Source organism: Danio aesculapii, chromosome 10 (assembly GCF_903798145.1).
Source record: "Danio aesculapii chromosome 10, fDanAes4.1, whole genome shotgun sequence".
Classification (NCBI taxonomy): Eukaryota; Metazoa; Chordata; class Actinopteri; order Cypriniformes; family Danionidae; genus Danio; species Danio aesculapii.
In genome coordinates, this window is record NC_079444.1 from 43,243,425 (window position 1) to 43,269,975 (window position 26,551).

General features: G+C 36.0%; 2 protein-coding genes across 2 annotated transcripts in view; both read left to right on the forward strand.

Annotated features, from left to right (window-relative positions):
- The window catches only part of xrcc4 (X-ray repair complementing defective repair in Chinese hamster cells 4), a 75,593-nt gene extending 69,003 nt beyond the window's left edge, over positions 1 to 6,590 (forward strand). Inside the window, exon 8 of the mRNA XM_056467092.1 lies at positions 6,276 to 6,590. Within this exon, the coding sequence (XP_056323067.1) occupies positions 6,276 to 6,390 (115 nt within the window). The 3' untranslated portion in view covers positions 6,391 to 6,590. The remainder of the gene's footprint in view (positions 1 to 6,275) is intronic.
- Positions 6,591 to 13,925: 7,335 nt separating this feature from the next.
- The window catches only part of vcanb (versican b), a 71,594-nt gene continuing 58,968 nt past the window's right edge, over positions 13,926 to 26,551 (forward strand). Inside the window, exons 1-3 of the mRNA XM_056466361.1 lie at positions 13,926 to 14,099; positions 15,222 to 15,295; positions 18,407 to 18,787. Coding sequence (XP_056322336.1) covers positions 15,232 to 15,295; positions 18,407 to 18,787 — 445 coding nt within the window. The 5' untranslated portion in view covers positions 13,926 to 14,099; positions 15,222 to 15,231. The remainder of the gene's footprint in view (positions 14,100 to 15,221; positions 15,296 to 18,406; positions 18,788 to 26,551) is intronic.

Below are 26,551 nucleotides of genomic sequence, written 5' to 3' on the forward strand. Positions count from 1 at the left end.
TTTGCCGCCATCTTGTGTCTGAATAATGCACAGGTTAGTGTATACTCCATCAACGGTTTTTGTTTCTGTCAGCTTTGTGTTTTTGGCTGTTTGGCGCCATCTTGTGTCTGAATGATGCGCAGGTTAGTGTATACTCCATCAGCTGTTTTAGTTTCTGTCAGCTTTGTGTTTTTGACTGTTTGGCGCCATCTTGTGTTTGAATAATGCGCAGGTTAGTGTATACTCCATCAGCTGTTTTAGTGTCTGTCAGCGTTGTGCTTTTGACTGTTTGGCGCCATCTTGTGTCTGAATAATGTGCAGGTTAGTGTATACTCCATCTGCTTTTTTCGTTTCTGTCAGCTTTGTGTTTTTGACTGTTTGGCGCCATCTTGTGTTTGAATAATGCACAGGTTAGTGTATACTCCATCAGCTGTTTTAGTTTCTGTCAGCTTTGTGTTTTTGACTGTTTACCGCCATCTTGTGTCTAAATAATGTGCAGGTTAGTGTATACTCCATCAGCTGTTTTTGTTTCCTTCAGCTTTGTGTGTAATTAAAGAATTAATAAACTATTTCAGCTCAGAACAATGTTTTGTGTCTAATTTGTACATTCTGAAGCAAGTAGCTGTGTAACAAGCAGGATAAAGTATATTCTGGATGGATGTCATTGCAGAATAATAAACCCTTCAGTCTTATACAACTGTGCTCCGCTTTGCATCGTTCTGCTGATAAACTTGACTGGCTTTATTCTGCTGTAACAACAGCCTGGATGCACTTTATCCCATACACATTAGGAGCATTTTCCTCTATAAATGAGAATGATGAAAACATCTTAATACCAGGTGTGAACTGCGCCACAGAAACTGACAGTTATGCTAATAAACATATTTATTAGCAGCAGCAGAATGTGGCATCTGTTTCTAAAAGAGAGTTCCCCTCTGTGAGCTTCACTAGACTCTTGCTTCGTTTTGCTCTTTAATTGGACGTCAGGTATTTGAGGCTTCATTTATGCCAGAATGACTCTTCAAATGCAGGATCTGCAGGAATCTTCACAATATAAAGCCCTGATTGGTCCAACAGTCTGATTGGCTTAGATCAGGGGTGTCCAAACTCGGTCCTGGAGGGCCGGTGTCCTGCAGATTTTAGCTCCAACTTGCCTCAACACACCTGCACGGATGTTTCTAGAAAGCCTAGTAAGAGCTTGATTAGCTAGCCCAGGTGTGTCTGATTGGGGTTGGAACTAAACTTTGCAGGACACCGGCCCTCCAGGACCGAGCTTGGACATGCTTGGCTTAGATGCATTCAAATGCATTCATGATTAGTAATATAAGTAATGAATATAGTCATTGTTTTATTGTATCCATGTCTTTACGTTTAGATGGAGAAAAGCATGTGTTGTTACACTCTAAAAAAGTGAATAAACCCATTGTAAATTGCAACTGTTAAGTTGATTCAGCTTGATTTTCATAATTATGGACATAGTTCATTTACTCAAACATTTATAGCTGTGCATATGAGAGATCTTAATTGGTAGTGGAAATTTTGGGTTTTAAGAAAATGTTAAATGTAATAGAGCCCTGTTACATTATTCCTTCATGAGCCCATTTCAGTCAGATAATTCCTGCTTTCAGAGCCACTAAAATGGCAGGTGACAGTCAAATCAAGCAGATCTGTGCTGTCTGAAGAAAAGGTGGACACTCATCTTTCTGAAAAAAAAAAAATACTTAAAAATAGATTAAAACTGAGTTCCATATAAACATTAAATTATTCTTTTCTTTTTATTTGTTTAACTACTACAATTATTTTTATTGGAAGCTTTTTGGTTTTGAGTATAAATAAGGATTTGTTTTATTTGCTGCTAAGCAGAGAAACCCCGGTAGTATAGCTCTATCACTGTTTAAAGAAAAAGAAAACAACATCATAATTTTATGATGTCCGTTTTAAAACATAAAAAAATTATGTATTAACACCACTGTGACACCACTGTGTCGTATCGAACCGAACCGTGATTTTTGTGAACCGTTACACCCCTAATATATATATATATAGATATATATATATATATATATATATATATATATATATATATATGTATATGTGTGTGTGTGCATGTGCATGTGTGTGTGTGTGTTGTCCATGTGTTTTGGGACGGGCTGAGCTTAACAGGCAACATGATCTGGGCACATCCTGAAATTAACAGCCTTACAGGGCCATAAATCTCCTTTATTTTCTCTGTGACCTGATTCTCCTCCGCTTTGAACAGCTTTTCGTGGATCATATACAGCGGTGCATCCTGTGGGAATTACTGCAGCTTTACCTCCTCTACTTTTACTTCAGTGCTGACCAAGCAGTTTTGACGAGCTCATTTTTGTCACCGTGAAGCGTTGACAGATTTTGTCTTCATATCCTCAATTGAAGCACAAGCAGGAAATGACTTCTCCATTAAGGCTGAACAGATTTTTCAGATACTAAAAACCCTATGAATTGCATCAGTGTTGTCTTTTATTAGAATAATCTGAATTGAATTCCTCTGATTGGCTCGTCTTCAGTGATCATCAAAATAAATGGATCTGATTGGCTCATTTTTAGCAATGACAAATCTGAACACCTCTAATTGGCTCGTTTTCTGTAATGATCAAAATAAATGCATCTGATTGGCTCATTTCTAGCAGTTACCTCTGATTGGTTCATCTTCAGTGTCGACCAAGCTAAATGCATTCGATTGGCTGATTTTTAGCAATGACTAATCTGAACGCTTCTGATTGGCTTATCTTTAGTGATGATTAAAATAAATGCATTTGATTGGCAAATTGTTTAGCAGTTACCTCTGATTGGGTCAACTTAAATATTGTCAAAATAAATGCATCTGATTGGCTCATTGTTAGCAACGACAAATCTGAACTCCTCTGATTGGCTCGTCTTCATTGATGATCAAAATAAATGCATATGATTAGCTCATTTTTAGTAATGAAAATCTGAACATCTCTGATTGGCTCGTCGTCAGTGTTGATCAAAATAAATGCATCTGATTGGCTCATTTTTAGCAATGACAAATCTGAACTCTTCTGATTTGTTCATCTTCTGGAATGACTTCAAAAAAACGCATCTAGTTGGCTCATGTTTAGCAATGACTAATCTAAACGCTTTTGATTGGCTTGTCTTCATTGATGATCAAAATAAATGCAAATGATTGGCTCATTTTTATCAATGACAATTTTGAACTTTTCTGATTGGCTTGTCTTCAGTAATTATTAAAACAAATGCATCTGATTGGCTCATTTTTAGCAATGACAAATCTGAACTCCACTGATTGGCTCGTCTTCAGTGGTGATCATAATAAATAGATCTGATTGGCTAATTTTTAGCAATGACAAATCTGAACTACTGTGATTGGCTCGTCTTCAGTGATGATCATAATAAATAGATCTGATTGGCAAATTTTTAGCAATGACATAATCTGAGCTCTTCTGATTGGCTCGTCTTCATTGATGGTCAAAATAAATGCATCTGATTGGCTCATTTTTTTAGCAGTGACAAATCTGAGCTCTTTTGATTGGCTCGTCTTCAGCGATGATCAAAATAAATGCATCTGATTGGCTCATTTTTTAGCAGTTACCTCTGATTATCTCAACTTCAGTGATGATCAAAATAAATGCATCTGATTGGCCCGTTTTTAGCAATGACTCATCTCGACTCTTCTGATTTGTTCATCTTCTCGAATGACTTAAATGCATCTGATTGGCTCATGTTTAGCAATGACTAATCTGACCTCTTCTGATTGGCTCATCTTCAGTGATGATCAAATAAATGCAATTGATTGGCTCATTTTTTCCAATGACTCATCAAGATGCTGCTAAATGGTGCATTTTCAATGATGGTGGTTACAAATGCTTCTTATTGGCTAATTGTCAGTGATGATGAAGCTAAATGCCTCTGATTAGGTCATTTTCAGTAATGAATGAAATAAATGCTTCTGATTGGCTCATTCTTAGCAAAGACATCTGAACACTGATTGGCATGCCTTCAGTAATAATGTAACTAAAAGTCACTGATTGGTTGGATTTTATTAATGACTCATCCATGTGCTTCTGATTGGCTCATGTTCAGTGATGGTGAGACTTGATGCTTCTGATTCGCTCGTTTTTAGCAATGACTCATCAATGTGCCTCTGATTGGTGCATTTTTAGCGATGGTAAATACAAATACTTCTGATTGCCTGTTTTTTAGCAATAAAAAATCTGGTCTCATCTGATTGGCTCATCTTTAGTGATGAAGCTAAACACCTCTGATTGGCTCTTTTTTTTTTTTTAAACAATAGCTCTTCTAATGCAATAATAAATGCTTCTTATTGGCCCATTTTCACTGATGATGGTTAACAGTGCTTCTGATTGGCAAATATTTTTTTAACAATGGCTCATCTAAATGTTTCTAATTGGTGCATTTTTAATGATGGTAGTTATAAATGCTTCTTATTGGCTCAATTTCAGCAACAACAAATTTAAATGCCTCTGATTGGTTCATCTTAAGTGATGATTAAGCAAAATGCCTCTAATCGGATAGTCTTTAGTGATGATCAAAGTGATATGCATCTGATTAATAAATTGTTTTGCAATGATTCGTCTTACTTCTTCTGATTGGCCCATTTTCAGTGATGATGGTTACATGATGATGTCAGCAATGACAACTCTGAACACCTCTGATTTGCTTATTTTTTGCTCTGACCGATGTAAACACCCCCTATTAGATGGTTTTCAGTAGTAACGAATAGGAATCCTTTGAATTGTTGTATGTTTATGAATATAAATGCTTCTGACTGGTGCATTTTCAGGAATGACTCATTTAAATGCTTATGATTGGCCCTTTTTCAATGATGGTGGTTACAAATACTTCTGATTGGCTCATATTTTGCATTGACAACTCTGAACACCCCCGATTGGCTTGTTTTTTAATGGTAAATCATTCAAATTATTGTAGGTTTATGAATTTAAATACTTCTTATTGGTGAATTTTCAGGAATGACTTATCCATAGGCTTCTGATTGGCTCATTTTTAATGATGGTGGTTACAAATACCCCTGATTCACTCATTTTCAACAACGACAACTCTGAACACCTCTGATTGGATTGTTTTTCACTATGACCGATTTTAACTCGCCGATTGGCTTGTTTTTAGTGGTAACAAATATTAAACAATTTGAAGGATTTATGTTTATGAATCTAAATGCTTCTGATTGGTGCATTTTCAGGAATGACTCATCTAAATGCTTCTGATTGGCCCATTTTTAATGATGGTGGTTACAAATACTTCTGATTGGCTCATTTTCAGCAATTGAACACCTCTGATTGGATTGTTTTTCGCTATGACCGATTTTAACTCCCCAATTGGCTTGTTTTCAGTGGTAACAAATATAAATCCTTCGAATTGTTGTATGTTTATGAATCTAAATGCTTCTGATTGGTGCATTTTTAGAAATGACTCGTCTTATTGTTTCTGATTGGCCCATTTTCAATGACGGTGGTTAGAAATACTTCTGATTGGCTCTTTTTAGCAACTGAACACCTCTGATTGGCTTATTTTTAGCTATGACTGATTTAAACACCTCCAATTGGCTTGTTTACAATAGTAACGAATAGAAGTAATTCGAATTGTTGTATGTTCATGAATCTAAATGCTTCTGATTGGTGCATTTTCAGCAATGACTCTTCCAATTGCTTCTGATTGCTCCATTTTCAATGATGGTGGTTACAAATACTTCTGATTGGCTCATTTTCAGCAACGACAACTCTGAACAACTCTGAGTAGATTACTTTTAGCTATGACCACCCCGATTGGCTTGTTTTCAGTGGTAATGAATAGAAATCAATTGAATTGGTGTATATTTGATTGTATTATTGGTGCATTTTTCCCAGTTTGTCTTGAAATTACAGGGCATTTTGGGTTTATTTTCAGACTTGCTTGCATAGCCACCTCTACATTTCTGTCAGCATGCACATGGGATCCACCGTGGACAACCTGTACATCTGTGACCTTCAAACTCTTACTAGCATCCAGTAAAAGTGTGCAGCTGAAAACACATGGCATGCGGCTGATTATAAAGGAGCAGTTTTACAGCGCAGTCCTGACAGAAGCAGGCTGAACTGTACTGCGTTTAGACTTGACCCCGCTGTAAGGAGCCTGTGGCGGATCATGTTTGACTGTAATCAGGACTTTCCTCCAGTGTCATGACTTATACTGGCTCCTGCTATGTATTTAACCTTCACCTTTTGTTCACTCGTGTTCCCTTCACTTTGTAATTTTAGAGAGAAGCCAGTGGAAGAAACCAAAGCTGCGACCAGCAGAACGTCAAGTGTCCCGGTGAAGCCTGCAAACACTGCTGCAAACCTTGATCCAGATGAGCTGTTTGATGATATATGACCCTCTTTGAGGTCTAATGATGAGCATGACTACTGTTTTTAAACTAGAGGAGGAATAAAATTGTCATTTTAAAAGTATTTTACAGTCAAATCACGCTACGTTATTAAGTTTAAAGAAAAAACACTATTTTTGTAGCAACAGTACAATGTATAATGGTGTAAGGTGTCGATAAAAATAATAAATGTGGATGAACTCTCTCATTTGCTAGTGATCTTAATTTGATTTAAAATGCATTTAAATCCCAACAGCTAGGTTTACAACCTGCATGCTTTATTACTTTTGATTTACTCTTGCTGGTTTCACCTCAATTGCCAATTCACTTATTATGCATGTTTGTTACTTACTGTTAAAGGTCAGTGCACATGCGAGAATAGAGGTGAATTTCTATAGGAAGCAGCAAATGATGCGGAATGCATGCTGTTAATGTGTGAAATTTGCCTCAGTCACATCAACCCACAAAAACACCAGTGGAAGATTTCTAACACCAAATGCAAATGTAAATTCATGATCGAAAATTCAACTCGAGCAAAAAAATCACGTGAGGTGAAAAACATCCTGCGGGTAATCTAGAGCAGTGGTTTTCAAACTAGGGGTCGCAGAATAATTTCAAGGGGTCGCGAGAGTGATTTTAAAAATTTTGTAATTTTCAGAGATTATAATAAATATTTTTCAGTATTACAAGTGAAAGCTAATATTTTCAGATTTTTTTTAAATATCACTGATGAATTCATAAAGTATTTAGGACACATTCAGGCAGAATGCATCTTTGCACTTAAAACGCAACGCTCAGGAACAGTTTAAAACTGTTGTCATGTCAACTTGCTGCAGTAAACAAAGCCGGCAACGCTTGTCCCGCCTTCGCGCTCTTCTTATTGGCCCACTGCGCTAGACTGAATCATTTAGTCAACGCCTTCTTCCTTCAGATGACAGGAGATACAACCGCGAAAATGTAACGCGCTGAAGATGCGAGAATGAAAACAACACTGACAGATTTAGTTTTAGAAACCACCTAAAGCTACAAATAATGGCACATCTGATTAGTGATCATGTGGTGAATGTTAATCTACCATCTACACTTTTCCAAGAGTGGATAAAAGACTTCAATTGGCTTCAAGTCCGCTATGAAAATAACTAAAGCGTTAACTGTAAAGTCTGTGGACGGAATTTTCAGGTAACTGTTTGCCACATCTACACATTTTAAGCACGAGAGTTTCTGTTTAATCCTTTATTTAATGGCCAGACGCTGTCAGCTATATGTAAAATTTAACACCACGTACACCATCGCAAAAGGGCTTGCACTGACCAAGATTAAACTAATATTGCAGCTCATGAAAAGAGCGGTATTGCTATTAAAATGATGTATACAAATAATAAGGTATATGTCAAAAGGATCTGTGCAATATCAGACACCATCTGTGAGAACACAGTACAGTTAACGTAATCATTAATAAATTCATGCCAAGCAGTGTGTGCAGGGCCGGTGAGCGGTCCGTCTGTGTATCTTTTGGTCACTCAATTATGCTATAAAAATGTGTTTTCTTGTGATAACAGGATTTCATTGAGACATATTTTCCTCACGCATGCATATATATATTTTTTTGCTAGTTAGTTTTGATTAGTGTTGATTTCAAATGCATTAAATCTGTTTATAAAACTTAAAATAAGTTATTTCTATTGTTTGGATATGCTTTGGTAGTGGGGGGGGGGGGGGGGTCGCAAGTTCTTGACGATCATACATTGGGGGTCGCTGGCTTAAAAGTTTGAGAACCACTGATCTAGAGCAAGTGATGTGATTTGCATTTTCTCTTCTTTATTACAAAAATCAATGCAAAAAGTTTATTACAATGTCAATACAAATTCTAATTTTGGCTCAAGTGATGCAGAACGCGTGATGCGTTTTCAATCACAACACATTTAAATTGACCTCTATTGCATCTTCTACTCTGCAGAGAAATTGTAAAAAACATCCTCTGGGTAATTTAGAGCAAGTGATGCGATTTGCATGCCCTGTGTTTATTACCAAATGCAAATTAAAGTATTCGCATGAGTATCTTACTGTACATACAAAGTTGATGCAAATACAAGAATAGAGGCAAATTTCAGTGCAAGTGATGCAGAATGCATAGTGTGTTTTCAATCGCAACACAATTAAATTTACCTCAATTGCATCTTCTGCGCATGTTCAAAAAAAATTATAATTTGCACAAGGTGAAAAGCATCCCATGGGTAATCTAGATCAAGTGATGTGATTTGCATGTGCTTTTGTTTTTACCACATGCAATTTTAAATATTCGAATGAGTATGTTACATACAAAGTCAATGCAAATACATTGATGCATTTTCAATCACAACACATTTAAATGTACATTTAAAATATGTTTAAAGTTGGTTGGTGTGTTGACACATGCACTCCGGTGCTCACGGTGACCCGAGTTCGATTCCCGCCTCGAGGTCCCATGCCGATCCTTCCCCTCTCTCTGCTCCCCCAGCCTGATCTCACGAGAAAACGTAAGTAAGTTTAGTGGCTAATTCATCCAAATTCGTACGAGTTCAGTCATACGAAATTGTACGATTTTAAAAAGGAGGCCTGGCACCTAACCCCACCCCTAAACCCAACCGTCATTGGCGGATGAGCAAATCGTACTAAATTGTACGAATTAGATTGTACGAATTAGCCACTAAATCAAAAAGTCTGCCGTGAGATTGTGTTGGCTCCCCACACTTTCCTGTCAGTACTGTCCTGTCTAGTTCATTAAAGGTAAAAACCCCGAAAAGATTATTATAAAAAATAAAATATGTTTAAAGAAATCAACTCCGCAGAAAAAAATTTGAGGCCAAAAACATCCTAGGGGTAATCTAGAGCCATTGGATTTTCTTTTTTTTTTATATATTACCAGATGCTAGTGAAAGTATTTCCATGGGTTTGCTACTGTACATACAAAGTCAATGCAAATATGCGAATAGAGGTGAATTTCGACATAAGTGATGCAGAATGTCTGACGCATTTTCAATTGCAACACATTTTGATTTTCATTTAAAATATGTTTAAAAAATCAACTCTGCAGAAAATTAGCATGAGGTGAAAAACATCTCTTGAGTGATCTAGAGCAAGTGACGGGATTTGCATGTTCTTTTTTTATTACTACAGGCAAATGAAAGTATTTGCATGAGTATGTTATATACAAAGTCAATGCAAATACGAGAATAGAGGCAAAGTGATGCAGATTGCATGAAGCGTTTTCAATCGCGACACATTTAACTGAAGTTTCATAAACTCATTTCGAGAGGAGCATGTGATATGATTGAGCAAGGCTGGCCACTCATCTGTAATCAGTAATAATCCAATCAGAGTGATGCTAGTTTACTATAAATGGATAATTTTCTCCCTACTGCTCTATCTTCGTTTGGAAGAATCCCCCCTTCCACCCCATCTCCTCCTTTTCCTCTCTTTTCTAAAGGGGGAGCTCTCGAGACCTGCCTGATCTCGGATCTCCTGATATGCTTATCGACCGGGCGGGAGCCCTGGGCTCAAATATCTCCGAGCTCAGGGTTCTCTCCCGGGACAGCATGCCAAACCTGCTTTATATGCCAAGCATATCTAAGTGGGAACTCTTGAAATTTGCCTCAATCCTGTCTTCCACATATTGTTAAAAAAAATCAACTCTGCTGAAAATTGGCATGATATGAAAAACATTCAACGGGTAATCTAGATCAAGTGATGTGATTTGCATGTTTTTTTTTATTACTAAATGCTAATGAAAGTATTTGCATAAGTTTGTTACATACAAATTCAATGCAAATATGAGAATAGAGGCAAATTTTGACGTAAGTGATGCAGAATGTCTGACACATTTTCAATTGCAACACATTTTAATTTTCATTTAAAATGTGTAAAAAAAAAACCTCAAAATTAGCACGAGGCAAAAAACATCCCGCGAGTAATCGAGAGCAAGTGATGTGATTTGCATGTGCTTTTTTAATTACCAAATCATAAAGTAAATACTAAAGTATTCGCATGAGCATATTATATTCAGAGTCAGAAAAGTAAGTGTAAATACAAGAATAGAAGCTAATTTCGGCACAAGTAATGCAGAGTGTGTGATGTGTTTTTAATCGCAACACATTTCAATACGCTCAATCCTGTCTTCCAAATATTGTTAGAAAAATCAACTCTGCAGAAAATTAGCATGAAATGAAAAACATCCAACGGGTAATCTAGATCAAGTGACGTGATTTGCATGCTCTCTTATTTTATTACTAAATGCTAATGAAAGTATTTGCATATGTTTGTTACATACAATCATGCAGTCAATGCAAATACAAAAAATAAAAGCAATTTTGGTGCAAGTGATGCAGAATGCTTGACGCATTTTCAATCGCAACACATTTAAATTTGCATTAAAAAAAGGTTGTGAGGTGAAAAACATCCCGCGAGTAATCTAAAGCAAGTGACGTAATGCATGACGCAATGCATACACATTTGGAGTAAATCCAGCATGATTGTTTTTATCATGCACGTTTCGTCTAAAACTGTTAACTGATTGTGGAGAGGTTTGTGAAATCTGGCCACACCGTCTTCACAATTAATAGCTGTGAAGAATGCTGCATGTGGTTTTTGACTTAAACGCTGTCACTTTTCAAAGCAAGCTGATGGATTTTCACCATAAGCTATACAATTTAAGAAAATTGGCATTGAATGAGGATTGTGAGTCAGATTTATATATCAGAATATTGTAGAAACTATTCTTTTTAAACTGGTTAGCAACCACAGAGTGCAACAGCAACCCCATGGAACCCACTAATAACATCATCTTAACAGGTAAGCGCTAGTCATTAAAAGAATGGCATTCATTCCTAAAAATCCTGGGTTATTTCAGCCCAATTCTGAGTGTAATACGGACTGCTTCGTTATTTTTTTATTAAATAAATAGGGCCAAATTTGACCCAATGTTTGGGTTTGTCCATATTTTACCCAGTTTGGGTTTAAATAACCTAGCATTTTTAGAGTGTTGTTATGAAGATTTATGACCTTGAGTTACCCATTAGGATGCATGCTATAGTTATTGTGTTATAGTAAATATAGTATGTATAGTATAGTCTAACAGATTATTTTTAAGTACAGTATGTTTGTAAATGTGTATGTGATTTTAAATGACCAAATGCATAAGTAAAATAAATATTTGCTCAAATTTGATCTATTTTGTGCAATATACCTTTAGCTTAATATTCAGTGCTTCTTTTAAATGAAAAATTGCTTTTATCAAGCGCACATCAATTTGATCAAAGTTTTAACACATTTATTTATGCAAATATAACAAATTTCTATTAAATCAAAGCATTGTAAACCTAATTTGGACAACTGTTACAATAATAATATTTTTATCATCAAATCATAGAATGAGATCTGACGGATCAGTGACACTAAGAGGTGGTGTAATTTATATCAGCATTGGCACAGAAAGCAGTTTTTACTTTAATATGTTTATAATATTGTTGATTAATTGTATTTTCGATCAAACAAGTAGTGAGAATAAACAATTAAAGCCCAAACAGGCGGATCTTTTCTCCCCCGTGTGGAAAACTCAGGCAAGCTCATATAGATGGAGTTCACAAGAGTGAAATCAGTCACTTTCACAGCCCTCATTAACCCATTTACTCCTGCATCAGCCTCTGTCAGACATGTAAAACATCTACTCTGCATATTTGATTTGTACAATGATATAATATTGATTTCATTTCGAATCAAATCTGTCATTATGTCCTAAAAGCTTACAGATAGTATCGGGACGTTTCAGTAGGCCTAATACACTCGAGATTATTGTGGATTTTGCTTAACTACTATCTACTGGATGCAATATTGTATTGCATCGTTTAAAAGAGTACGTTAAAAACACCGTTAATCAATTTAGTTATTATTTAACGTCTTTACCGCCATTAAGTTCAAAATTCCCGCCAATTCTCGTCTCGGGAAAATATGGCAGAATCCTGCTATATAAACTTCTAATTGCACCTAAAAATGAAATTATGAGAAGCCAACTTGAAATTACAGGGTTTTAAGTTGATGTTTACTTGACAATTCTGATATTTTCTCATTTCTTAAGCAAGTATTTGCTCGACGCGGGAAAAATTCTCACAAGTTTGAATTTAGCAGGCTTAGTTTCTCTCCTCTTTTTCTTTCCTCCTTGCAATTTCGACTTTATTTCACAATTCGGACTATATTTTTAGCAATTCTGAGTTTTTCCTAATGTATATCTCTCAAGTCTGAGTTTATATCTCAAATCAAAGAGTTGTGAGATATGATAGGCTATATTTAAATAAATCCTGACTGTTTCTAAATATACAGTACGTCTTACAGATATGAATTTATTAAAGCTTATGTCTAGTTTAAAGTTTGTTAAACCTCGCTTTTATCTCGCCATTCTGGTATCTTCGGTGTTCTCAGTTTATTTTTTCTGCATTGTCTGACTTTTCTCCCTCAGAGTTCACAATGTATACCCTCAATTCTTATATTTTATATCTATAAACTTTATATCTCACATTTCTGACTTTAGTTTTTCTCAAAATTGCCAGTTTACAAGTAGAAACTGCAAGATACAACGTCAGTTCTGAGGGAAAAATTAAGCATTGCGAGATCTTAAATGCAATCTCAAGTGTATAGACAGTAGAAACACTGGGACATAGACAACAACCAATCGGTTAACATTTAACATTAATTTTAAATGACACTTATTTAACCCAAAGACTATATTTGTCCATATTTGACCCAACATTGGCTTAAAAGAACTACATTAGCCACATTAAACTGCTTTGTTTCCTCACAATGACATACAGTGAGGGAAAAATTCTTCATTATTTAAGGTAAGTGATTGCAGTCAATTTATAAGGGCTAATTTAAACATCAAATTAAACATTTAACATCAAATTAAGTTGACTATAGTTACTAAATTTAATTTCTTTAAATTCACCCATATAATTTGTTTGCCTTAAACATATTTAGTGAATGAATCATGCGATCTCTTGAATTACTTAAAGCATTATTAATATTATTATTAATATTGCACACCCGAGTTTATTGCATTAAATTCATGAGAGAAATACTACATTTAACGACCTAATTTAGTCTTTATTTGTGTCGTTCTGTGAAAAGAAGCTAAACACCCAAGCTTTGTTGAAATAAGTTAATGTGTGCTTCAATATACGGCGAGTAAACTCTAAAATACGCATATTTCAACCCAATTCTGGATATAATACGGAATAAACCATCTGCTGGAGTGATTTTTAGTTTTAAATTAAATGTATAAGATCAAATTTTACTCATTGTTTAGGTCTGTCCATGTGTTTAACCCAATTTGGATTGAAATAACCCAACATTTCTTAGAGTGCATGCGAATGGAGAGCGCGGAAGCATCGTTCTCCTCCTCCACTCAGCTGCAGGATCATGGATCAGATGGTTTTTGGGTGGGCACTTTCTGCCCCTCCTTTGGAAACTGACGAAATCATATGGGTGGACATGGAATTTGAACTTGCTGCCGGCTCATGTCTTCAGTCTTTTCGTGGGCATCTGGGAAAGAAAGAGCACCGAAGTCTGCGGTTCACTGAGGAGATTCACACACACACACACACACCGCAGCTTTTCTTAAGGATTGAATTCGGAGGATCAGGAGAAGACGAGATTAAGAAAACAAAAAGATCAGGAACTGGAAAAATAAGTAAGATTATTATTATTATTATTATTATTATTATTATTATTATTATTATTATTGCTGTTGCCATTATTAACGATTCATTCTACAGTCAGAAAGTAGCCTAAAATACTACATTCTAAAAAAATATATGGGTTATTGTAACATAACGTTGGGTTAAAATGTGCAATTTTAAATTAATTTGCAAAAGAAATCTACATTTGACCAATCGTTGGGTTACTAGTCTATAACCCAGCATTTTGAGAATGTACTTTTTGAATTATTGTATAGTTGATTGTAACACAACAGCTATAGTAATGTAAGCAATTAGCCAGTGCAGTATGGGGTATATTACACTATAATGCACCTATAGAAAGTAAAGTATGCTGTACCACAGTGTTTACAGTTTATCAAGGTGATGTAGTCACAGTATGATGTAGCATTCATTATTATAGTGTTATAGCCTACACATATCGTGTAAAACTCTTTAGTTTGTTCACATAACAAGTGATTTGCTTGACTTTTCCATTATTTTATATACGCGCTATATAGAGCTCAGGTCATCTCTTTGTGTCAGTCTGAAGCTTTGTTTGCGTTTGGCAGCTCATTGAGATCCACTTATCTGCTCTTATCACTTCCATGCTGCTATTGAGAGTGGGATTTATCAGTGCATTGCTTCAGATGAGCTGTCGGACTCTTGCGAATGTTGATCTTCATTATTATTATAGACTGATGATGATGATTGCTAGAGAGCGGAGCGCGATGCTGTATAATACATCGCTGTCTACTGTAGTGTTTAAGCAGTGCTATTTAGGGCGTGTGAGGTACAGTTAGACTGTCATTGGTTTTAGTCATCACATAAGGATCTTATATTATATGACTGTCCATATTGACGCGTTTGTAGCGCTATATAACTGTGAATGAAGCAGTAGTAAACGCGGGTTCTGTGTGATGGCAGTGTCATGTATTGATTTGATAAAGGAGACATGGAAACAGTGTGTAAAGACCTCGCTGGAGCTGGAACAAAGACACGAGCAGACATGAACAGAAAGAGTTTGACAGCAAGCCTCGTTTAGAAGTAAACTATAACTGTGGCTGCAGATGTTTGGAGCTGAGCTTCACCAAATGAAAAGCTGTGTTCGTTTGCAGGTTTGAGAAGATGTTGTTGGACGTGAAGCACATCCTCTGGCTCATCTGTGTCTGCAGCGCCTACTCGCAGGATGGTGAGTTTTATTTTCAGTTCTTTCACATTGGGATAGTCAACTTCTTATACTTGTACATTCATTTTGACGTTTTAAAACCCCTTAAAAGGCTGGCACTGATGCTAAATATCTTGTCAAGACTGAGAATAACCTAATAAACATTTCATGTAAAGGCCAATATTAAAACATAGCAGGATAAAATGTGTACACTCTAAAAATTATGGGGTTTCTTATGCCAATGTTAAGTCAAATATGGACAAACCCAACATGGGTACATTATTATTTTACTTATTGATTTAAATAACACTTTATAACCCACCTGTTGAGGTTGTCCATATTTGACCCAACATTGGGTGACAACAACCCATTGGTTTAGAGTGTATAAGGTATACTTGACTCCAGTTCATTGAATTATTACAAATAATCTCACCAACTTCCTTGCATACTGTATACATCATAGCTAGTACACTCTTTAAAAAATGCTGTGTTGTTTTAACCCAATGTTGGTTTAAATCCATTGGCGTAATTTTAATTTAGTTGAAAGAATTAACGCAACATTGGGTTTGTCCATATTTGACCCAAACGTGAGTTAAAACAACCCATAATTTTTGTGAGTGTAAAGGTATAACTGACTCCAGTTCATTGAATTGTTAGAAAATAAAGCATTGACTCAGGTGTGCAGATTTTCTAATATTCAACAGACATCTAACTACTTTTAGGGACACTCTGGGTGTCTGGGTTGTTTAAGCCCAGCGTTAAGTCAAGCAAACCCACCATTTGGTTAAAAAAAAAAAGTGTAATTTAAATTGTATTGAAAATTTTGACCCAACATTGGGTTTGTCCATATTGACCTAACATTGCATCGACCCAAAATCAACAACCCAGTTTTTGTCAGAGTGTAGTAACTTGTACTTAATCCCGTTTTTAGGAGGGTACCTGTTGATTAGCTGATACACACTAGTATAAAATATTTCACAAATATACATCTGCTGTCTGAATCATGTTTAGTTTGATGGTAAATATGACCAGAAAAATGCATACACATAAATAACAAGTGCTGGGTGTCTTTCTCCAAATTTGGGTCAAATATGGACAACCCCAACATAGGGTACATTTTTATTTATTTATTAGATTTAAATAAGACTTTATAGACCACCCGTTGGGATTGTCTATATTTGACCCAACATTGGGTTTGTCCGTATTGACCTAACATTGCATCGACCCAAAATCAACAACCCAGTTTTTGTCAGAGTGTAGTAACTTGTACTTAATCCCGTTTTTAGGAGGGTACCTGTTGACTAGCTGATACACACTAGTATAAAATATTTCACAAATATACATCTGCTGTCTGAATCATGTTTAGTTTGATGGTAAATATGTCCAGAAAAATGCATACACATAAATAACAAGTGCTGGGTGTCTTTCTCCAAATTTGGGTCAAATATGGACAACCCCAACATAGGGTACATTTTTATTTATTTATTTATTTATTAGATTTAAATAAGACTATATAGACCACAAGTTGGGATTGTCTATATTTGACCCAACATTGGGTGACAACAACCCATTGTTTTTAGTGTATAAGGTATACTTGATTTCAGTTCATTGAATTATTATAAAATAATGCACCAACTCACCAACTTCTTTGCATGCTGTATACGTCATAGCTAGGTACACTCAAAAAAATTGCTGTGTTGTTTTAACCCAATGTTGGGTCAGATCTATTGGCTTTCCAAGTGTTGAAAAAATTTACGCAACATTAAGTTTGTCCATATTTGACTCCTGTTTATTCAATTATTAGGAAATAATGCATCAACTCAGGTGTGCATAATATCTGATAATTCAACAGTCCTCTAACTACTTTTAGGTACACTCTAAAAAAGTCTGGGTTGTTTGAACCCAGCATTGGGTCACAATGGACAAACCCACCATTTGGGTAAAAATTGACATTTAAATTGTATTAAAAAGTTTGACCCAGCATTGGGTTTGTCCATTTTTGACCCAACACAACCCAGCATTTTTTAGAATGTTTTACCTGTTGACTAGCTTGTAAACACTAGTAAAACATTTTTCTGTTGTCTGAATCATTTTTAGTTTGACTGTAGACTGGGATTGTCCATATTTGACCCAGCATTGGGTGACAACAACCCATCATTTGTAGTGTATAAGGTATAAATGACTCTAGGTCAGCAACTCAGGTGTGCATTATTTAATTCAACAGCCCTCCAACTACTTTTAGCTACACTCTAAAAATATTGAGTTGTTTAAACCCAATGTTGAGTCAAAATGGTCGAATTCAGAGTGTTGATTGACTGTTGATTACCTTGTGCATGTATAAAATATTTCTCAAATAAACATCTGTTGTCTGAATCATTTAGTTCGACTGTAAATATGTCCAGAAAAAAATGCATACACTCTAAAAATGCTGGGTTTTTTTACTTCATTGTTGGGTCAAATATAGACAACCCCCCCTCCCCAACAACCCATCATTTTTAGAGTGTATAAGGTATAAAATACTCCAGTTTATTCATTAATTTTAATAAATAATGCACCAACTCAAGTGTTTGTTGTTCCTCATATACTGCTTACGCTAATGTGAAAAAAAAACAGTTTCAATGTATAGCTACTTTTAGGTACACTCTATAAATAATGCTGGGTTGGGTTGACCCAAACCCATTGTTGGGTTGAATTTGGACAAACCCAGCTCAAAAAGTTCAAAAGCGTCATTTTAATTGAATTGGAAATTTTTTTACCTAACATTAAATTTGTCATTATTTGACCCAACACTTAGTCAAAACAACCCATCATTTTTAAAGTGTAAAGGTCTAATAAAATGAAACGAGACTCCAGTTCATTGAATTTTTAGAAAATAATGCACCAACTCCGATTCTAATAATTCCTAAATTACTTTTAGATGAACGCTAAAATATACTGGGTTGTTTTAACCAAACATTGGGTCAAAACTGAACAAATCCAACATTTGCTTAAAAATTGTACTTCAAATTTAATTAAACAATTGACCCAATATTGGGTTTATCCAGATTTTACAGTGTAGTTAACTACGTTTTTTGGGAGGGTACCTGTTGATTAGCTTGTACACACTTGTAAAAATCCCCCTCTGTCCTCCATCAGACTCTATTCGTCGGATGCGGGTGGTTCGGAGCTCTTCCCGGGTCCACGGCGCTCTAGCCGAGTCTGTTGTTTTGCCGTGTCGTTTTCTGGTGCTGCCGCCGCTACCGGGCTCCTCCGTCACCTCTCACTCTGATCACCTGCGCATCAAGTGGACCAAACTCCAGAGCCATGGGGAAGCCATCGCTGTGGTGGCCCAGAATGGCATCATCAAGATGGGCCAGGATTTTATGGGCCGGGTGTCAGTGGCCAGCCGACCTGAGGACCAAGGGGATGCTTCTCTGACCATCTCCAAACTCAGGGCCAGCGATGCCGGTGTGTATCGCTGCGAGGTCATGCACGGCATTGAGGACACTCAGGACTCCATCACTCTGGACGTCAGTGGTCAGTGATGCTCTTTGACTACTATTAAGATAATGCATGCTCTGGTCACTGTATTGAGCTGTTAAAAACTAGCCTAGAATGCCATCTGCTGTTTAAAACCAGCCTAGAGCGCCATCTGCTGTTAAAAACCTGCCTAGAGCACCATCTGCTGTTAAAAATGAGCCTAGAGCGCCATCTGCTGTTAAACACTAGCCTAGAGCGCCATCTGCTGTTAAACACTAGCCTAGAGCGCCATCTGCTGTTAAACACTAGCCTAGAGCGCCATCTGCTGTTAAAAATGAGCCTAGAGCACCATCTGCTGTTAAACACTAGCCTAGAGCGCCATCTGCTGTTAAACACTAGCCTAGAGCGCCATCTGCTGTTAAACACTAGCCTAGAGCGCCATCTGCTGTTAAACACTAGCCTAGAGCGCCATCTGCTGTTAAACACTAGCCTAGAGCGCCATCTGCTGTTAAAAACTAGCCTAGAATGCTATCTGCTGTTAAAAACCAGCCTAGAGCGCCATCTGCTGTTAAAAACCAGCCTAGAGCACCATCTGCTGTTAAAAACTAGCCTAGAGCGCCATCTGCTGTTAAACACTAGCCTAGAGCACCATCTGCTGTTAAAAATGAGCCTAGAGCACCATCTGCTGTTAAAAATGAGCCTAGAGCGCCACCTGCTGTTAAACACTAGCCTAGAGCGCCATCTGCTGTTAAACACTAGCCTAGAGCACCATCTGCTGTTAAAAACCAGCCTAGAGCACCATCTGCTGTTAAAAACCAGCCTAGAGCACCATCTGCTGTTAAAAATGAGCCTAGAGCGCCATCTGCTGTTAAACACTAGCCTAGAGCACCATCTGCTTTTAAAAACTAGCCTAGAGCGTCATCTGCAGCTAAACACTAGCCTAGAGCTCCATCTGCTGTTAAACACTAGCCCAGAGCACCATCTGCAGCTAAAAACTAGCCTAGAGCGTCATCTGCAGCTAAACACTAGCCTAGAGCTCCATCTGCTGTTAAACACTAGCCCAGAGCACCATCTGCAGCTAAACACTAGCCTAGAGCTCCATCTGCTGTTAAACACTAGTCTAGAGCGCCATCTGCTGTTAAAAACTAGCCTCGAGCGCCATCTGCAGTTAAACACTAGCCTAGAGCTCCATCTGCAGTTAAACACTAGCCTAGAACGCAATCTGCTGTTAAAAACCGGCCTAGAGCGCCGTCTGCTATTAAACACTAGCCTAGAGGGACATCTGCTGTTTTACACTAGCCTAGAGCGTCATCTGGAGTTATACACTACCCTAGAGCGCCATCTGCTGTTAAAAACTAGCTTAGAGCGCCATCTGCAGTTGAACACTAGCCTAGAGCGCCATCTGCAGTTGAACACTAGCCTAGAGCGCCATCTGCAGTTGAACACTAGCCTAGAGTGCCATCTGCTGTTAAACACTAGCCTAGAGCACCACCTGTATCAGGATGATAATGCACCAATACACACAGCAAGACTGGAGACAGAGTGGTTTGATGAACAGTGAATCGGTCATGTTTGGAAGTGAAGCAGAGTTTCTCATTGGCAGACGTGTTCACCAATAGCTCTCAGATGTGCTGCACTGTTTCTCTCTCAGAAGCACATGTGATGATGTCATTGCTCATACTAAGCCAAAAGGACCAGCAGTTCTGTCAGGAGAGAGTCTGGAAAAAACACTTTCACAGTCTGCTTTCACCTCGACAAGGCCTTATTGTGTTGCTAAATAATCGAAGCGAGCGCTGAATGATTTGTCTTATAGTGAATAAGTAGAGTAAGAAATATATTTAAAGCCTCATTTTGGGGTTTGTTTACTGACTGAATAATGAATGAATGTCTGAAAAGTGTTCAGGAAACTGCTAAAGCTGGAAAAGGGAGGCTCAAATATGTACAGTGGTATCAGATAGATATTACAGATGTGAAATGAATGTTTGTGTACAAGCCAATTTGGCTGCATTTATGACATAATGCTGAGTTGTGTTGTTTTAAACAGAGCCTGACACATTATGAAAGTCTTATAAAGGAACATATAAAGAGTTTTTAGAAAAGAATAGTAGCTTTAGAGTAGTTAATACTGCTTCATTATACGGGTGTCTGGAATACTCGATTCTGATTGGTCATTCGCAACATGTCACGGTATCTGCTTGCCCTTCACGCTGCGTTTTTTTGATTGTTTGGCGCCATCTTGTGTCTGAATAATGCGCAGGTTAGTGTATACTCCATCAGCTGTTTTAAGTTCTGTCAGCCTTTTGACTGTTTGGCGCCATCTTGTGTCTGAATAATGCACAGGTTAGTGTATACTCCATCAGCTGTTTTAATTTCTGTCAGCCTTTTGACTGTTTGGTGCCATCTTGTGTCTGAATAATGCGCAGGTTAGTGTATACTCCAACAGCTGTTTTCGGTTCTGTCATCTTTGTGTTTTTGGTTGTTAGGCGCCATCGTGTGTCTGAATAATGCACAGGTTAGTGTATACTCCATCAGCTGTTTTAGTTTCTGTCAGCTTTGTGTTTTTGACTGTTTGGCGCCATCTTGTGTCTGAATAATGCGCAGGTTAGTGTATACTCCATCAGCTGTTTTCGTTTCTGTCAGCTTTGTGTTTCTGACTGTTTGGCGCCATCTTGTGTCTGAATAATGCGCAGGTTAGTGTATACTCCATCAGCTGTTTTCGTTTCTGTCAGCTTTGTGTTTCTGACTGTTTGGCGCCATCTTGTGTCTGAATGATGCGCAGGTTAGTGTATACTCCATCAGCTGTTTTCGTTTCTGTCAGCTTTGTGTTTCTGACTGTTTGGCGCCATCTTGTGTCTGAATAATGCACAGGTTAGTGTATACTCCATCAGCTGTTTTAATTTCTGTCAGCCTTTTGACTGTTTGGCGCCATCTTGTGTCTGAATAATGCGCAGGTTAGTGTATACTCCATCAGCTGTTTTAATTTCTGTCAGCCTTTTGACTGTTTGGCGCCATCTTGTGTCTGAATAATGCACAGGTTAGTGTATACTCCATCAGCTGTTTTAGTTTCTGTCAGCTTTGTGTTTTTGACTGTTTGGCGCCATCTTGTGTCTGAATAATGCGCAGGTTAGTGTATACTCCATCAGCTGTTTTCGTTTCTGTCAGCTTTGTGTTTCTGACTGTTTGGCGCCATCTTGTGTCTGAATAATGCACAGGTTAGTGTATACTCCATCAGCTGTTTTCGTTTTTGTCTGCTTTGTGTTTTTGACTGTTTGGCGCCATCTTGTGTCTGGATAATGTGCAGGTTAGTGTATACTCCATCAGCTGTTTTAGTTTCTGTCAGCTTTGTGTTTCTGACTGTTTGGCGCCATCTTGTGTCTGAATAATGCGCAGGTTAGTGTATACTCCATCAGCTGTTTTTGTTTTCGTCAGCTTTGCCTTTTTGATTCTTTGGTGCCATCTTGTGTCTGAATAATGCGCAGGTTAGTGTATACTCCATCAGCTGTTTCTGTCAGCTTTGTGTTTTTGACTGTTTGGCGCTATCTTGTGTCTGAATAATGCGCAGGTTAGTGTATAATCCATCAGCTGTTTTTGTTTCTGTCAGCTTTGTGTTTTTGACGGTTTGGCGCCATCTTGTGTCTGAATAATGCACACGTCACACAACTTTGGGTTTAATTAAATAATTAATAATCAATTATGGCTTAGTACAACGTGTACCCATGTAATAAGCAGGATTGTGTTGTGTGTGTGACTGAAACAGGAGTGTGTTTGTCTCGAGCAGTCAGTCATGAGCGTATCTGGCTCAGGTGAGTTTCTGCTGGAGTGTTTGTAGGCCCACAGAGACACTGATATTCCTGCCAAACACACTCAATGCCCTCTGATTACTGCTCAATTATAGTTCTTACCCGCTGCCATCTCTCTGAGGAAAGAGACCCAATGTGCCCCAAAACACAAGTAAAGGAGGCCATATAAGGACACATGGCAGAGTCAGGCTGAACAAACTCATCTGACAGCAGCGTTCGCAGAGCTTGTGTTTTATTTGATTTGTTCGCCTGTTTTAGCTTTTTGGGAGTTTGCATAGAAAAGCACATATAGAAATGTGCCATCCATAAAATCGGGATGAGGTTGAAAATGTTTTTTGTTGTTTTGCTTGGTTGGTTTTATTCTTGTTTTTTTAGTTTTGTTTAGTTTAGTTTTGTTGGGGAGGCTGTTTTGTTGTTTTGTTTTGCGTGTTTTTTTTCTTCAGGGGACATGGTTGTTTAATTTTGTTTTGCTTGGTTTAGATTTTTTATTTTAGCTTTTGTTTTGTAGTTTAGTTTTATTGTTTAGTTTTTTGTTTTGTTTTGTTTTTTGGGGAGGGGGTTGTTTTGTTTTGCTTGGATTATTGGATTTTTTTATTTTAGTGTTTTGTTTTGTTTCGCTTCGCTTCGCTTCGTTTCGTTTCGTTTCGCTTCGCTTCGCTTCGCTTCGCTTCTCTTGGCTTGGCTTGGCTTGGCTTGGCTTGGCTTGGCTTTGTTTCGTTTCGTTTCGCTTCTCTTGGCTTTGTTTTGTTTTGTTTTGTTTTGTTTTGTTTTGTTTTGTTTTGTTTTGTTTTGTTTTGTTTTGTTTTGTTTTGGCTTGGCTTGGCTTTGTTTTGTTTTGTTTTGTTTTGTTTTGTTTTGTTTTGTTTTGTTTTGTTTTGTTTTGTTTTGTTTTGGCTTGGCTTGGCTTGGCTTGGCTTGGCTTGGCTTGGCTTGGCTTGGCTTGGCTTGGCTTGGCTTGGCTTGGCTTGGCTTGGCTTTGTTTCGTTTCGTTTCGTTTCGCTTCTCTTGGCTTTGTTTTGTTTTGTTTTGTTTTGTTTTGTTTTGTTTTGTTTTGTTTTGTTTTGTTTTGTTTTGTTTTGTTTTGTTTTGTTTTGTTTTGTTTTGTTTTGTTTTGGCTTGGCTTGGCTTGGCTTGGCTTGGCTTGGCTTGGCTTGGCTTTGTTTTGTTTTGTTTTGTTTTGTTTTGTTTTGGCTTGGCTTGGCTTGGCTTGGCTTGGCTTGGCTTGGCTTGGCTTGGCTTGGCTTGGCTTGGCTTGGCTTTGGTTTGGTTTGTTTTTTGGGGAGGGGGTTGTTTTGTTTTGCTTGGATTATTGGATTTTTTTATTTTAGCATTTCGTTTGGTTTTATTATGTTTTTTTTTTTTTTTTTTTTATCTTTTTGTGTTGTTTTGCTCAGTTTATTTTTTCTTTGTTTCGTTTTTTTTTTTTGTTTGTTTTGTTGGTCTATGTGGGAAATGATACAGAAGTTTTGTTTTGGTAATTTTCTTTTTTAAATGTGTACCTCATAGTACTTAAAGGTTCAAAAGTGTACCAAAAAAGTACAAAATTGGATTTAAAATTGGACCTTTAAGAAATTAATATGCCCCTGTATTGTACAAAATTGTACCCCACCAGTGAAAGTATTTAGTTTTATTTTATTTTATTTTATTTTATTTTATTTTATTTTATTTTATTTTATTTTATTTTATTTTATTTTATTTTATTTTATTTTATTTTATTTTATTTTATTTTATTTTATTTTATTTTATTGAAAAAGAAAAAGAGATCCTCAAATCCTTATATACAAAACAGAATTCTGAATATTTTGAACAGAATATTTATTGTTAATTACATTTTTTTTTTGTTTTTGTTGTTTCATGTTTATAAAAGATGGCTCCTTGGACAACTTAAATAAGATTACATTAATTGTGTTTCATTTATTGTATTTTTTTAATTGTATATCCATAAATTAATTCTATTTTATCAGTGCACACTCAGACAATAAACCGGGCACCATTTTTATGCCATATGCATAGTGTTTCAAAGACTTTTTTTGTCTGTACAAATTTTAAAAAGAGATGTTTTGAGATCCCTTCATTGTATGTCTTTTTTAATATAATATATTATCTTTTATTTACTATATATATATATATATATATATATATATATATATATATATATATATATATATATATATATATATATATATAATATTATTATTATTATTATTATTACTATTGTTATTATTATACAGGATAATTTCCCTGTGTATGTTCAGAGAGTGATTGAGAGAGATACTGCACAGTAAAGCAGCTCAATGCATGTGTAAAGAGAAGTTTGAGTTGCTGCTGTGTAATGCTGATTGATTAATATTCAGATCATGTTCAGTATTTGACACGGCAGGTTCCTGAATCGCTGAACAACACCATGATTCTTCATTTTTCAGACAACAGGGTGTTGTTGTGGCCTAAACGTCCAGCGTTCAGTACAAAGACGCTCCTCTCCCAAACAAAAACTGCACAAGTCCTCCCAGTTCCTCTTAAATCACTTACAGATGGACATTACAGTATACACACACTGCTCAAACTACTGCCTTTAAATGTAGGATTATCTTTGCTCACCAAAACGTTTTATTTGAGCAAAAATAATGTAAAAGATGTTGAAATATTATTACAAATTTAAATAGCTGCTTTGTATATGAATAAACAGTCAAATATAATTTATAGTTGTGATGTAAAGCTGAATTTTCAGCATCATTACTCCAGTCCTCAGTGTCACATGATTATTCAGAAATCATGCTAATATGATGATATGATGATTTAAAGTTTCGTAAATTGTGATATATTTTCAGGATTTAAGGATAAATAGAAAGTTCTAAATATAATGCTTAACGCCCCATTCATCCGGGGCGTCAGCTTCAACGCTTCCCATTCACTTGAATTGGTGACGTCAGGCTTTGCTAAACTGCATTGTGGATCCATCGGCATCGATTTAGTGGCGTTGCTTGCTGCAGAAGTTGGGATTTCTCAACTTTTCAAGTGCCGACGGAAGCTTCAGCCAATCAGATCGCTTTATCCAAATACACCAGCTCAGACAGTAGCGGATTGCTGACTAATTTCATTGGCTGATGCTGCTATGACGATTGTGTTAGCCCCAACTTCAGACACACCCTTTGTCGTTGAAGCCCCTTATGAATGTGGCGTAAAACTGTCACTTTTTATTAATTGTATAATTCCTTTCTGAGAAGTTTATTATTTTTATTTATGTTTATTATTTAATAAAAGATACTGTCAGTGAGTATTTTTGAATGGAGAAGACGATGGTTTTGTAATGTATTAAAATACATGGTGTTTCACATAAACACATCAAAACTGCTATTTGTTATTACTTATTTCCTTATCATTTTGGACACTTCAACTATTAATAGTTGCATCTTTTGACTTTTTTAGACGTCTATTTAGGTTTTTTATTTTCTATTTATATTTGTTTTATTATTTTTCATTATTTTATTTTGTTAAATGTTTATTTATTTATTTATTTTTTTTATTTTTTAAATGTATTTATTTATTTTTATTAAATATTTTTATATTTGTATATTTTTATTTGTGATTTTTATTATTTTATTTTATTAAATGTTTTTATAATTTTATATTGTTATTTGTGATTTTTATTATTTTATTTTATTAAATGTTTTTATAATTTTATATTGTTATTTGCGATTTTTATTATTTTATTTTATTAAATGTTTTTATATATTATTTTTTATCTAATTTTAATTAGTTTTATTTTATTTTATTTCATTATTTTTTATCGAATTTTTTCATTTGCATTTGTTTACATTTTTAGTTATTTAATTTAATTATTTTTTTTATTAAATTTTAATTAATCTAATTTTATTTAATTTTATTTAATTAATTGATTTATTTATTTATTAATTTCATTATTCAAATTTTTTATTTGCATTTGTTTTAAAATGTACTTTTATAATTTTTTTAATTTAATTTAATTTAATTTTATTCATTCTTTTATTATTAAATAAATTAA